Source organism: Nomia melanderi, chromosome 2 (genome assembly GCF_051020985.1).
Source record: "Nomia melanderi isolate GNS246 chromosome 2, iyNomMela1, whole genome shotgun sequence".
Classification (NCBI taxonomy): Eukaryota; Metazoa; Arthropoda; class Insecta; order Hymenoptera; family Halictidae; genus Nomia; species Nomia melanderi.
This window is the reverse complement of record NC_135000.1, coordinates 4,468,536-4,482,500: the sequence shown is the minus strand read 5'-3', so window position 1 is coordinate 4,482,500 and position 13,965 is coordinate 4,468,536. Positions and strand designations below refer to the sequence as shown.

The following is a 13,965-nucleotide window of genomic DNA, read 5'->3' as shown; positions in this document are numbered from 1 at the left end:
AGAGGGAAATGAAACAAGGGAACCGAGAAAGTAGGAGAGAGAAAGGTGGTAACATAAACAGGATTGATAATAAGGGCTACTCAGAAGTTTGCGCATAACATTTGTAGTAAATTGCACGAAGCCTATGTACGTACACCTAAGCTAATCAGTCGTAATCATCTTTTATTATTAGAAGTTTTAATTTTATATATATTAAAAGGGAAAAAAAGAAGTAACTCTGAAGTATTTAATAGTCATGGTTAGCAGAGTTATATAAATAATGCCTGTGATAATAGTATCGTCAGGATAAGTTGTGTCCTTACAGAGTCTCTGATGTTGTTGCTAGGTAAATATAAATTAGAAGGTACCAAAACGAGACACCGTTAGTGGATGCATTGTGGAAGGTGTATTTATGTTCGATGCACAATAACACCGGACACAACGCCATCGATGGTCTCTAATGGTACGTCGAATACAAGAAGGGAAAAAAAAGAAAAAGATATTGAGTAAAAGAAAAAGATAAAAAAAAATAAAGAGAATATGTTGCAAAATTTTTGCCAGTCGTATTTAATGAATAAAGATAAAAGAAAAAAACTAAACTCATAGTGTAACGAATGGATGACCATTAATGAGAGGGTCTTTTACCTCACAAAATTATTATATTACGCTCACCTTATATATACTTGAATATTTTAGTATAGATTTACTCTATTTACATATTTTTATCTGTGGAAGACTACTTGGCTAATTTAGGCCACTGTTGAAATTCACCCCTTATTTGCCTTGATGTTTAAATTACAATAATAATATAAAAGGAAAAAAAAGAAACGAGAATTACTTGTTACGTAAATGGTAATTGTGATAGATTTTTTGATGATTTTTACAATCTCAAAAGTCTTATTATCCTAATATGTATAGAATTATAATAGTCACTCTACATAAACTACATTAAAAAAAATGAATTCTGCTTACATTGTTGAAACTAATTATTAAACAATAACAATAACAACAACAACAACAACAACAACATGAAACAAAAAAAATATGAGAATATATCACTCTATCTGTAAGCAGTTCACGAGAGAAAGAAGCAAAGAAAGATACTGTCAGTCTATTGTATAACGTATTTCAGGATATGTTCTACGTATTATTTTTAACTGATAACAATGTTTTCAATCGCTGATACATAGTTTCCAAGGCCTTTTTTTAGGTGCCACCTAAGAACTTTTTCGACACGATTTCGGTTTTTCTGATCGTTCTTTGTGTTCATTTACGATGACGTGCTATATGTGTGCAGCTTTAAACAAAAATAACAAAAAAAAATACAAAAAAACAAGGAAAAAGACAAAAAAACAAACAAACAAAACAATACAGATCAATCACGAACAAACGTTCAATATTTTCGCGATTCGAATCCGAGAATTCTCTGCGGCTATAACGATTCGCTGTTACATTGAGAGGAATCAAACGTTCTCCGATCTTGGTAACACCGTGGAAAGGGTTCGCAGGTTCAAGCCAATCACTCTTTAAAATTAAATAGCGTTATTCGTTCATAAAACCAAGGGTTCAATCGTTAAATAATAATTATACGATTAACAACGTTAATCCGGAAGTGGACTTTACAGATTTCCGGATCGTGGACGCGTGTTTTATCGACATTATAAATAATCCTATTCACAGATTAAACCTGGGATGCGGTATAGTAAGATCGTACGAATTCCAAAAGATCGATGGACCGCGAGAATATATGAGATATACATGTTCACGAATATTATCCGTTAATTTCGCTGCAGCTATGAGGCTACGCATGTCGTTCGACGGAGAAATTGAAAAAGAAAAAACCATGAGCGACGAAAAATCTGCCAGGCCAGCCGTAAAAGACAATGAAGGACAGAAAAATTGTATCGCGTAGCATCGAGAAACTAGAGGGAAAAAGAACAACACCGACGCGAATACATATGTACATACATACATCATATATATATGTATACATACATACATATATATATATATCAGAAGTGACGAAAAAATTCCGAGAGGAGAAGATGAAAAATGTTATAATGAATGTTCCTGATTTCGAAGGTCGCATCACGTTAGACGACACAATAAAAATAAGCTAACTTTCGCGCGTGTTTGTTTTTTTTTTTTTGCGAACATCAACAGGGGCATCTGCGCATTGCAATTATATGAATGTATACGGGGTGTCTCGGTAAATGTTACCACGAGTTTTGAGACAGTTCAGATAATCCAATGGAAAGATGTTTCCAATAAAAATGAATCACTCGCACGCCAAATGGGATACGAACTGCAAAAGATTTCTAAACAATTTTTCTATGGTTAGAACATCAAAGCCTGGTCTCTTGAATTACGTTTGGGGTTGTCTTCGAGTTCGGTCGTTGAATTCTTGACATCGGCTAGAAGAATATGACCTCAAAAATATAATTGAAGGAAATTTGTTGGAAATTTTGTATTTAGTATTACAGTCCATTTAAGGTGAATTGATTTTTAGTTGGAACATTCTTCATGGGTTTATCAGCGGTGCCTGGAGAACTGTGTGGACGGCTACGCGGGACACCCTGTACATATCTATATACGCGTACCTTATAAACAGATAAGATTCGAAGGAGATAAAAGAGAAATGGATGGAAACAGAAAACACACACACGACGCAACATTAATTCTAGCCTACGGTTAATCATAGTCTTCCTAGAGTCCTGGATAAAAGGGAAAATGAGAAGGGAAAAAAAACGTATGTCTTTTGCGATTACTGATTTTTTTAGGTCACGGCGACCCGTCGGAAGCCGTGTCGCGGCCAATTACTATATTATAATATATATATATAGCTAGAAAGGAAAGCAAAAGGGATGTAACTGAATGAAAGTTGTAAATCCCCCGGACGATGATGGTGTTATGTGCTCTAACGAGAATTGGCGGTTGAGTCGATCTGCTGAGGATCTTTTATTGAAACATGACTTTTATGCATTGCGTAAATCAACTAAAAGAACAAAAAAATGAAAACGGAGTGTATAAGGTATAGAGAGGATAAGGAGAACGCTATATATGTATACATATATATTTTCCTTCGACCGTTACTCGGCGTGTATTTGTACAAAACATTTAAGATGGGTGGAAAAAGGTTATGAAAAGACGAGAAAGAGAGAGAGAGAGACAGAGAGATAGAGAGAGTGTGTGCGGTGTGTGTGCGTATGTGTGTGTCTGTGAAGGAGAAGATATATACCACAGGTTCAATGAGGAACCATATTCTACGACAGTTTACACGTCGACGAGAGTGTTTCTTCGTTGTTTTTTCTTCTTTTTTCTCTCAATTTTGTAAATGGCATTTTTTCCATTCCCTTTTACTCTCGTGTCGTTTTTTCTTCTTTCCTCGTCGTAGATTATTAATTTAAGCGTAAACGTTTCGTTTTAATCACTTCGTCGAGGCATTATTATTGTTATTATACCCTGTGTGTGTTCCATGTGTCGAGGCATCGTTCGGATTCCGTTCCTCCTCGGGAGTATTTTTTTCTTTCTTTTTTACCATTCTTGACGATTGTTGTGTTCGACGATACCCGTTTGTTTTACACACATATATATATATACATATATATATATATATATATATATATATATACACATACATATATTATTTACATACTTGTGGCGTTTATTTACTTTTATTGTTTTTAGTTTTTTTTTCCTCCCCTTTTATGGCATGACGTCTATATTTTTGAGTTTCTTTTTAGCATTTTTTTTCGTTCCCTTCTTCCCCTCACCCACCGACCACCTGTTTTCGTTTCATCTCGCGAGCTCGTCGATTACGATCATATATCTTCTTTTTTTTTACACAATTTTCTTCTTACTTTTTTTTTGGTTATTTGTTCCGGATCGTTCAATTCTTCTTTTTTCTCGTTCTTATGATTTTTTTCGAATACTCAGATTGAAGCGACGATGAATGGCATGGGAAAAAGAATTTTCTCGTCTCGTTGCCTCTCGACTTCCCTTCTTCGCGCCCCCATCCCCCCTTAATCGAACTTTTGAATGTTGTTTCCGTTAAATAACTCAAAGCACGTTTTTAAGAATTATTATTATTAATATTATTCTAATATTACTATTACTATTATCTTATTATTGTATCATTACTATTAATATTATTATATTATTTTATTTTACTTCTTATCTCTTGACGGTAGATTTCTGCTTAGAGAAAATAGACATTAATCTAAGGGTAGTTGAACTAAGACTTTGCATTTTTTTTCTTTCTTCTGTTTAGTTAACAAAAGGCAGTGCAAGGTAGAGATCTCAAGACAATATATTCCCGTTAGATCGTGATTGTTTGGAAAATTCGATCGGTGATCGTTGTTTTGAACGTAGTTGTGTGCCAAATGGCTAGTTTTCTTTGTCCTTCTTTGACCCACTCTTGGCCAGAGTATATACATATATTTTTTTTTGTTTCGTTTAAGAATACGACATTTTTTTGTTCTTCATTCTTCGTAAGTTTTCTTTCTTTTTTTTTATGCCTCGTCCCTGGCTGAATCGGGGGTTCGATCGAGAGGACACGAGCGTTGTTTCACATCGGTTCACACGCGTTTCCTTAGCGGCCTCAGCGTTTTCCTCTTTAAAGAGTTCTTTTTCCTTCGTCGGCTCGTTGTTTCGTGATTTTAAATTCTTTAGTGCCAAAAAACGGGAAAAAAAAGGAAGGTGAGAAAAAGATACGATTGAAACGCGAACAACGGACTGTGCGCGCGCGTGCGTGCTCGCGTGCTCACCGTTCTTCTCTGATTCGAAACGGAACGAATAGGGAGACGACAACAACAACAACCAACAAAGCGGTTAGCTCGTTCGCTGATTACTATTTTTATTTTTTATTTCTCGTTGACTATTTATTTCTAGTGATAATATTCGTTGGGTTGAGTTCCATTCGCCGCGTAGCGACAGGGTGTCAATGGTTCTAGATTTTAAGGGGCACACGACGAATGAGAGCGGGGTACAAGGAAAGGAAGTGTGAAATGGGGAAAAAATATATATATATCTATATATATACACACACATACATTATAAAAAGGAAAATGGAAAAAAAAAGATAAGAAAGAATTATTAAATGATTATTAAAAATCCTTGCTTAGTCAGTTAAAGTACAAATGTTTAAATGTATTCTATATGATTATAGTTGATAAGTGAGGCGCGAATGAGAGAGAAAGCGAGATAGAGAGAGGTGGAGAAAAAGGAAGACAGCGTGTAAGCGAGAGAGAAAGAGAGAGATAGATAGAAAGAGAGAAAAGACGCGTAGCCGCGTATAAAACTTTGTTTCATTCCTTAATAAGCCTCTGATAGCTTTATTTATATTTGCATTAGTTACTTGACGTTTAATAATACTTAACAAGAGCAAACGAGAAATATGATAAAACTGGGCTGAGAGAGGGCAACAGAAACGAAGGAAAGGACAACTTTTGTTTTTTTCTCATGATATATATATACATACATATATATGTATATATATATATATATATATATATATATATATATGTATATGTATATATATATATATATGATATACATAATATATATACACACACATATATGTATACAAAGCCGCGATGATTACTTTGATATTGACACACGTTCCTTTGTTTTTTTTTCGGAGATGTTTTCTTTGACATATCAAGAAATTGACCACAAATGGACATACTGAGAAATCGTTGCATTCCATTGGCGTCATTGGTGCACGCCCTTCAATGTTCCCCATGATCTCTCTGTTTTTTTTTTTTTTTCACTTTTCCAACAACTAACTTGTTGAGCTTGCTGAGAAGGAAGCCCAACAGGCTCCTCTCCTGTTCAAGGTAATATTCTGTTGGGACTAGAGACAATTGAACGTCCTCGAAGCTAATTAGAAATGGTTCTTCTAAGGAGTAAATCCTGTATATTGACGTAAGCAAAAGATCTGCCTGGGTAGGACGTTTCTCTGGACTTAGTGTTTGGCTCGGCGTTCCATTTCAAATGTGGTTCCCAACGGTCGATGCCTTTTGCTTTATAGTCGGGAATTGAAGAGGACTCGAAGGGAAACATATGAATAGCAATATTTTATTCTAACGGGTTCACGTTATCAATAAATGTTAGAATCGGATGGTCATCTTTAACTTTTTACGAATAGACAGGGTATATACAAAGACTTCAGGTGAAATTGTTTCTTGAATGGGAATTGGTTTCGGTAATGTTCGTTTCGTTCGTTCGTGCAATGTTGTAGTAATTTGTTATTTATAATTTGTAATTTATTATCTACAAGCCCGCATTGTGCCAGTGGCAGTTACCCGATGTTTTCCGGTAAATGGTCCAGGGTCCGAAGGTTTTCGCTGTAATTCCTGTAACGGTGGTTAGTTCCCTTAGACACCCCCTCGATTTACGTTTCTCCGAGGTTTTCTATCGATGACCAAATCCCGTGTAGTCTAGATTTCTTTGATAATTGCGGAGTCTTGTGTTTGGCAGCTCTTCATACAATCTAGTCAGAAAGGGTACAAACGAGTTCGGCCTCGAACTTTGTATTCAAATTACAGTAGGTTGACAGGATTGATTGAAAGAGTTCACTCGCTCTCGAAATGGTGATCAAATACTAGATTACAGATTCGACGCAGATCTGAATCGTTTACGAGCTTCTTTAGGATCGTCGAATATAAAACGTCTCCTAATTATACTTGAGAGATAAATCAAAAACTTTCTCATAGAAGAAGAGAGATTGTGGACGACGCGTACAAGGTGATCTCAAAAAATGGTACCAGTTAAATTTGTTACACGGTCAGAGGGAAAGAACGCCGAGCCATATGTTAAGGAGAACTCCTCGTACACCAGAATATAAATAACGAGATAACATTTTATTGATATGTATATATATATATATATATATAGAATTTAAAATATTATTCTATATTCTATATATATATAGAATTTAAAGTAACATATATGTATTAGGTATTGTGCGTAATGTCTCAAACAGGAACACAAAGCAAATAATAAGATACACACGTACAGACGAGGGACAACCAAATGGAAGAGGAATGAAATCCAGTGTTCAATGTGTATAAACCATATATTCCTGAAACCTCCATTGGTATTTTTTATTAAATGGGACTATTCGTGAAATGGGATGGATTTTAAATGTTCCGACAAGTTGCTTATACTTCAAAACGGGAGAACACTGTATAAAAGGGATAGTACAAGACAAGAGAAATGGTAAATCGTAAATGCAATATGGAGAAAGCGTGTATTCCAAATATATTTTTTATATATGCTAATGGATGCCAAGGAGCATGGTCGCGTTGTAAACGTAAATGTTGTATTATTTATTGTTACACGTACCGGTAATATGTAATGCACACACATATATCCGACCGTGTAATCAATTGTCAGTCCCCCAAGACTACTCAGCCTTTAGATTAAATAATATATGATGTATATACATATATATATATTTATAGTCGCGAATTCATTTTTAAAATATTTCAATATTTACATAAATATATATATATTTATATACATGGTACGTACCGTACATATATGTATATCCATTTCTCGACTAAGTCCTTCAACAAACAAACAAACAAACAAAAAAAAAGGAAGCGATACTTTTGACGATTACTAATTTTAATTCCTCCTATACTCCACGAATTTCCCCAAAGTTTGTTAAACCTAGTCTTATATAACACATACGTATACACACATAAATACAAAAGAAAGACTGTAAAGTATATATGCGTGTATATCTGTGTAGGTATATACATACATATATGTGTATTCAACCCGAGGTCTCTCCTTTCGTTTAACGCGGGTTTTCGCTTATTATTAACTATTATTATTATTATTATTATTATTATTATTATTATTATTAATATTATTATTATTATATTTTCCTTTTTTTCTTTTTCTTCTACATCGTACCTACTAAATTTTAGTTTCATTTTTATATGGAATATTCAAATTTATGGTATTATACGTATACACATCTATATACACTTTTACAAGCAACAATAAAAAGAAAAAAAATAAATGAATAAATATTTTAATCTACAATACTATATTATTACGTAATTAAAGATATATAGAGACATTTGCTACTTATATATTTGTCAAAATGTATCGCGCGCGCGCGTGTGTGCGTTTGGAAAAGTTTTTTCGCGGGACGGGCGGAAAGGCTTTTTGGGACACGCAGTGTCTGGTTGTTGTCGATGGTGTTTTGTGGTGGTCGCTCCCGCCGCCCACCGCCCACCACGAAGGGTACGTGATACGTGTATAGTTGTTCTGTGTGAACTTTAAAAAAAAAAAGGAAAACGATTTTTCTCGCCATTTTACCTGTCAATTCGCCCTCGCTCACGGCCCGCGGCGACACGTTTCCAAGCCGGTTATTCAAAAAAACTGTCGCAGTTTTTTGAAACATGTAGAAACATACGTTCTTGTCTTGCGCATAGGCTGCAAAATGCAATAATAATATATTGTGATGCTCACGAAAGCACATAACATAATTTACCAAAATTGTAATGTTTAACATATTTCATGTGATTTTGGAAACTGTTATATTTTTTATTTCCTGCCAATTGTTTAATTTGTAATGTTGTTCTTTGTTCTTTTTTCAATAAAGTAAGCAAACAGACTTTCGGGTTTTTTCACTTTCCGCGTGAACCTCAAGTGTTTCAGCTTATTTTAAGGGAGTTCCGTCTCCTCGAGGACTTCACTGAGGGAGACTCAGGTATTTATTATGGTATAAGTATGAAATACACCTGACTCGTTTTACGCGGATGAAAACCGAGTAAATAGAATTTGTCGGTGCCAGAGAAAACAAAATATTGCAAAAAAAAAGCTGGTATAAGTTTTAGAAATACATATTTATTTTATATAACTTAACAAACTAATAATAATATTGACATTTTAGAAAACAAAAGTACTATCTATTCGGTGTTACTAAATTTAGATCGCATAAATCGGTCAGGTGTACATAGATTTGTAAAACGTTTAAGCACATAGCATGTCTATATTTCATAAATACTCGTTACAATAAATATGCTTTAATTTTTCAGTGCTTAATCGGAGTCTGAGTTATGACGGTACTGCTGTTTCGGTAGTTGCTCCTGTAATTCGAGAACGTGTTCGATTGGCTTTGGTTTTCCATCCTCCCCAATTCCACAGGGCATCACGACTCCTTGCCTAAAACAATATCATAGTTAAATGCTGAAACATGAATACTGTCAAGTTGAAGATAATTATGATAATTCCAACCTTGTTAATTTGTCAACAAGACCTACAAGTTGCAAGGCTTCATACTCCTTTTGTTCCTCTGACATTCCTTCTAGAGGATTAGGCTTTGGATGTTCAAAGCAACCAGTTACCGGATTAATTCTTGAATGAAAGGAACACATTATTAAGAGGAAAGCTAATAGATTAAGAAGATATTACTTTTATCCTTTATACTAACTGTTCCTTATGCTTCAGGTACTCCTCAGTTTCGCTGTCCTCTGATTCCGAAGAATAATCTGCCTCCTTCCTATTTGGACCTAATAATCCCTTGTTCGCAAACATGCCTGCTGCGTTACCATATCCTGTGTACTTTACCATGCGACTAACTGGAAGTAACATTTTTTTCATGTATATATGATATTCATCTATCTCTTCATTTAATTTCATTAAATTCGTTAGACGCACCATTTTCTTTACAGAGCACAAATAGAAATTCAGCAACCAGGTCTCGTAATTCTGTCAGTGGAATAGTTAACAGTTTACACAGCTTTGCTCTTAGAGTCGTTCCTTCTTCTGGACGATGCATTACATCTTTCAAAGGAGGTAAAATCTAAAAAATAAACAAACTTGTAGACATTGAAGAAAAAAGAAAATGATTTCTTGTACCTGTAGCCTAGTATACTTTCGTATTAATCTTTCAGTTTTAACCATTCTAATAAGAACAGTAACAATCGGACTAAGATTTCCTATCAAGTCATCCTTGCAATTTAACCTTTTATCAAGAAATTTTAATAGAATGGATACAGCTGTCATATCCACGTCTTGGAATACTTGTTTCGTTTTAGGACATTGCTTCTTTTTGTACTGTACAGAAGGTATGATTGCAGAGTAACTGCTATATGGCATAACTGTCAGTAAATTAACTATATTGCTATAACAAAAATTAATATAGAATAAGAATAATGTAATATCGTTGATTCAATTAGGATTACATAAGAATTGAACTATACAAAATCTACCTTTGCAGATCGTCTTCTTTCTCGCACTTAAATAACAGTAATTTATACAGGTTTGACATTAAATTCTTATCTTTTTCTTGTTTATCATCTGTTGAATCATCAACACACATGTATAAGTTAAATAATGTTTTTAATACTTCGCATGCTAACATTGCAGTATCCGTCTAAAAGTAAAAATTTAGTGTTAACGTTTCATTACTTTTATTTGCTGTTTAATTATGAGTGTACCTTAATTAGATCAGTTTTCTTTTCTTCACATTGAATATTTATCTCTTCCAACATTTTAATGAGACATTCGTCTCCTTTTAAGCCTACTTTGACTACTTTTCGTGTGGGACTATTTATTGCAGTGATTAAAAATAGAATTCTTGTGTCAAATAACATTACATCGTAAGAAGTAGTTTTGTTATATCGTCTCATTCGTTCAACGAGAGAAGGTAAACAAGATGTTTTCGGTATTAGATATTGTACGTTTGTGCTATTAAATATAAGGTTGCATAGTAACTTTAACGCTTCAGTGGTAACTGTGGAAAAAAACGAAAGAATTAAAAAAGAAAAGATTCTTGTTTGTTGCACTGTTTTATATGCAAAATACTTACCACCAGTGAAAGTCTGTTTCTCCGAATCAGCATCTTTTAAAGCTGCTTTATCTAATATTAGATTTATTCTTTCGATTGTCACTAATTCATTTAAATTTGTCTTATCGCGGCTATGTCAATGGAGAAAAATAACAGAATTACTTTACGATATTTGCTAAAGCTATCGGTACATGTAAAAAAAGCTTTAACAGTTTGCTAGAAATAAAAATTTATTTGATACAAAAGAATAAGATCAGCGCAAGAAACTTATAAACATTGTATATAATTATTTTGTGCTGTAACAATACCTAAGAATCCGTAAGGTGGATAGACATTGTTCATGAATGAGAGATTTTGAATTATCAGATATCTGAAGAAACAGAGCTTGCCATAACTTTTCCCGTAATTGATCCTTGTTTAATTCTTCGAACGTAGTCTTGGTTCCATACTAAAAAACAATACATGCATGTACCATTGTAATTGTATACATAACAATTAGTTCAACTACATTTGAAAAACTGAAGACTCACGTTTTCCTGAAAAGTAGCTATGTCTTTTGGGAACTCCTCAGTCGAATCAGAGATTATTTTCTGTACCAACGAATCCATATTGATATGAGCATGCTATATTTCTCAAAATTAAAAACAAATACAATCCCTCGATGGATTGACAGATCGTGAACGTCTGCACGACGTTTTATTGCACGAATTCGAGCAACTGGTATTCGATATGAAGGTTCCTAGTTCTACCGCTAGGTGACTGCACCGTGTTCTTAAAAATTATAGTGACTATGTAGCAATACATTTGAATTCGACGGGAATTGTTAATTTTACTTTGCTCGTAAAATGTGTAACCTTTAAAGTGAACTTCACAGGCCAATTAAAATGTAAAGGATCTTCATCTTGATTTCTATAGAGTAAGTTTTCATGTGTTATCGTTTAACAATGAAAATAACTTGTACTAAAATTCTAACAAGCCACTACGTTTAAATGGTAACGGTTTAAAATCTTATAAATGGTAACGTTCAGTACCTACATCTTGATTGCAAGACAAAAGTTGTTTTTGAATTCATAGAAATTGCTCAGAGTTTGTCTGCAAGGAAAATGCCTGTTTCTACTTTTTAATTATTTCCCATTATATCCTCACACATTTCCCACGATTCATGCATGTAATGATCCTTTCAGGTGTCGAGCCGAACCCTTATTAACCACAACGTTACCGCTCTGCAACATTTCATCGTGGTTTGACCCTGTAACACACATAAGGCGTTCCTAAGGGACGAAAGAACCACAAAAAGGGCGTGGGACTCGCAATCGACGAGAAACAGGTTTCCTATTTGCGTGACTCCAATAATCCTGGAAAAGCGTTCAATGAAAACTGTGAACATTTTGAATGTCATATATAGAGAGAAAAATTCGCGGGAAGAAATAACCAAAAAATGTTGCACTTAACGTAAGTTTCTAATTTAATACATTTTCTACATTTATTAACGCAACAAATACACGACACATTCTAATAATCCAATAATCAGAAATTGTACATACAATTTTTCTATTATAAACAAATATCTATAATTTTAACTTTACTAAATAGCAAATAATAACGTATATACCTATATCTAAGGAATAAAATGGAATATTTAATAAAAATACTAAGATCTATTAATATGTAAGTACGTTAATTTTATTATTTATGCAAAACTGACTGTTCCCTTCTACTTTCTTCATTATTATTATAATTATTTATACTTTGTAATGACTATAGAGCTGGTCCAATCAAAATTTTTTTTTGCCAGAGGTAGTGTTTAGGCGGCAGTCAGCTCCCGTGGTCGATGCTCCGACGACAATCTGGTTCAACGACTTTCTTCCAGGCATTTCTTCGACCTTCCAGCGCGGATTACATCACGTCCCTGTAATCGTTCGGGCTTCGGCCCGAAGTTTCTTCTCTGTTTCTTTTTTTGCCCGGAGGAGAAATTACGATGCTCGAATCGGAAGAAACGTCGGCGTTGGGGAAACCGTGCAATGGCGTAGAATCTATTAATTGCTACACGATTACAGATATTGCTATTTCTTCAAACTTTCTCTTCTCCGCCAGTTCGACGGAAAGTCTAATTTTAGGGATCCACCTACACAATTGCTTTAACACTAGAACTACCGAGCATTTAATACGATTAATGTGTAATCCCTATAAAAATTGTAACAATAGATTATTTCCAATTTCTTCAAACATTTATTATAGTACTTAAGTGAAACTATTTATTTCCAATTCAATTCAATCCTTTTAGGATATCAATAATTGCGAAATAAACAAATCGAAACCAGTCGGTTTGACTGGTACGGTAGTTCTAGTGTTAATTCTTTTCTTAACATTTTCGCTACCGGCGTCACATATTTATAATGATCAACATTTCATATACTGTCGCGAAGAATAGAAAATTACACGTGTTTATATCTATTATTACAACGCATGGCGCGATATGCTAGAAGTCGAGGAGATCTTTCATTTATGAAAGATACATTTTATTTAATAAAATATTGTCGGTATATATCAAGGTACAATCTTCAATTAAATTCTTCCTATAATACGTATTCACTAAACCAAGAATATATTTAGTATCTTAATGAATTCTTTATGTTATCTCTATTTTAGAACATAATTAGATAAATCTCCGTCGCACCTTCTTGGGAGGAGTACATTGGCGTAGAGCATCAAGCCGCAATTCCCAAAGTTTCATCGGGAAATTGCGCAAGTTTGTACCCCGAGGTGATCACACGGAGCTCTCTGTTCAAGTTATCGTCGAGCCAACGATCCCGCGTTTAAACAAAACGCCTGTTACCCCCGTGCATCTCTGCTCCAGCCTATCTGTACTATTCTTATCGTCTACTTTCGCACAGTCTCCTCCGATATTACAAAGGACTCTCGCCTCTTTCTCCGTTAGGGCAGTGACTATTTCTGTCCGTCGCTCGCAGGGGAGGAATCGTTCCGTGCAGTAGCAGAACCAAGGGGGACAGAATAAGAGAGGAAAACGGCTGGCCGATCTGCGTCGGATGTGCACATTAGGCGTGGCCGAGAAAAGAGCAACGATACAACAGGTGCCTCACAGGAAATACGCTGCCATTGTCGGGCTCCAAGGACACGACGCTATAAAAACTCCTTCTGTCCCGTTCCGAGCG

The 13,965-nt window shown here is 34.7% G+C and overlaps 2 protein-coding genes across 9 annotated transcripts in view; one reads left to right on the top strand and one right to left on the bottom strand.

Annotated features, from left to right (window-relative positions):
* Window positions 1-8,614, top strand: part of LOC116425916 (protein meiotic P26) — a 17,160-nt gene extending 8,546 nt beyond the window's left edge. For all 8 annotated transcript variants that reach the window (XM_031974216.2, XM_031974210.2, XM_031974215.2 and 5 more), the window contains one exon: window positions 1-8,614. This exon is cut by the window's left edge and continues 2,833 nt beyond it. The gene's annotated coding sequence lies outside the window, so the exon portion shown is untranslated.
* Window positions 8,615-8,978: 364 nt separating this feature from the next.
* Window positions 8,979-11,474, bottom strand: ric8a (ric8 guanine nucleotide exchange factor A). Its single transcript, XM_031974179.2, has 10 exons — window positions 11,323-11,474; window positions 11,101-11,240; window positions 10,814-10,923; window positions 10,443-10,738; window positions 10,215-10,378; window positions 9,862-10,126; window positions 9,661-9,805; window positions 9,434-9,581; window positions 9,238-9,357; window positions 8,979-9,165 (listed from the first exon to the last, which is right to left on the bottom strand). The coding sequence occupies exons 1-10, from the start codon at window positions 11,398-11,400 to the stop codon at window positions 9,042-9,044; spliced, it is 1,590 nt and encodes a 529-aa protein (XP_031830039.1). The 5' UTR covers window positions 11,401-11,474; the 3' UTR covers window positions 8,979-9,041.
* Window positions 11,475-13,965: the final 2,491 nt, after the last annotated feature.

Bases quoted from the DNA above. Each gene is read 5' to 3' on its own strand.
- ric8a (XM_031974179.2), bottom strand. From the start codon at position 11,400: ATGGATTCGTTGGTACAGAAAATAATCTCTGATTCGACTGAGGAGTTC. The intron at 10,127-10,214 runs GTAGATTTTGTA...TTTTTGTTATAG, and splicing joins AAAGAAGACGATCTGCAAAG to CAATATAGTTAATTTACTGA. The intron at 9,806-9,861 runs GTACAAGAAATC...TTTATTTTTTAG, and splicing joins GAAAGTATACTAGGCTACAG to ATTTTACCTCCTTTGAAAGA.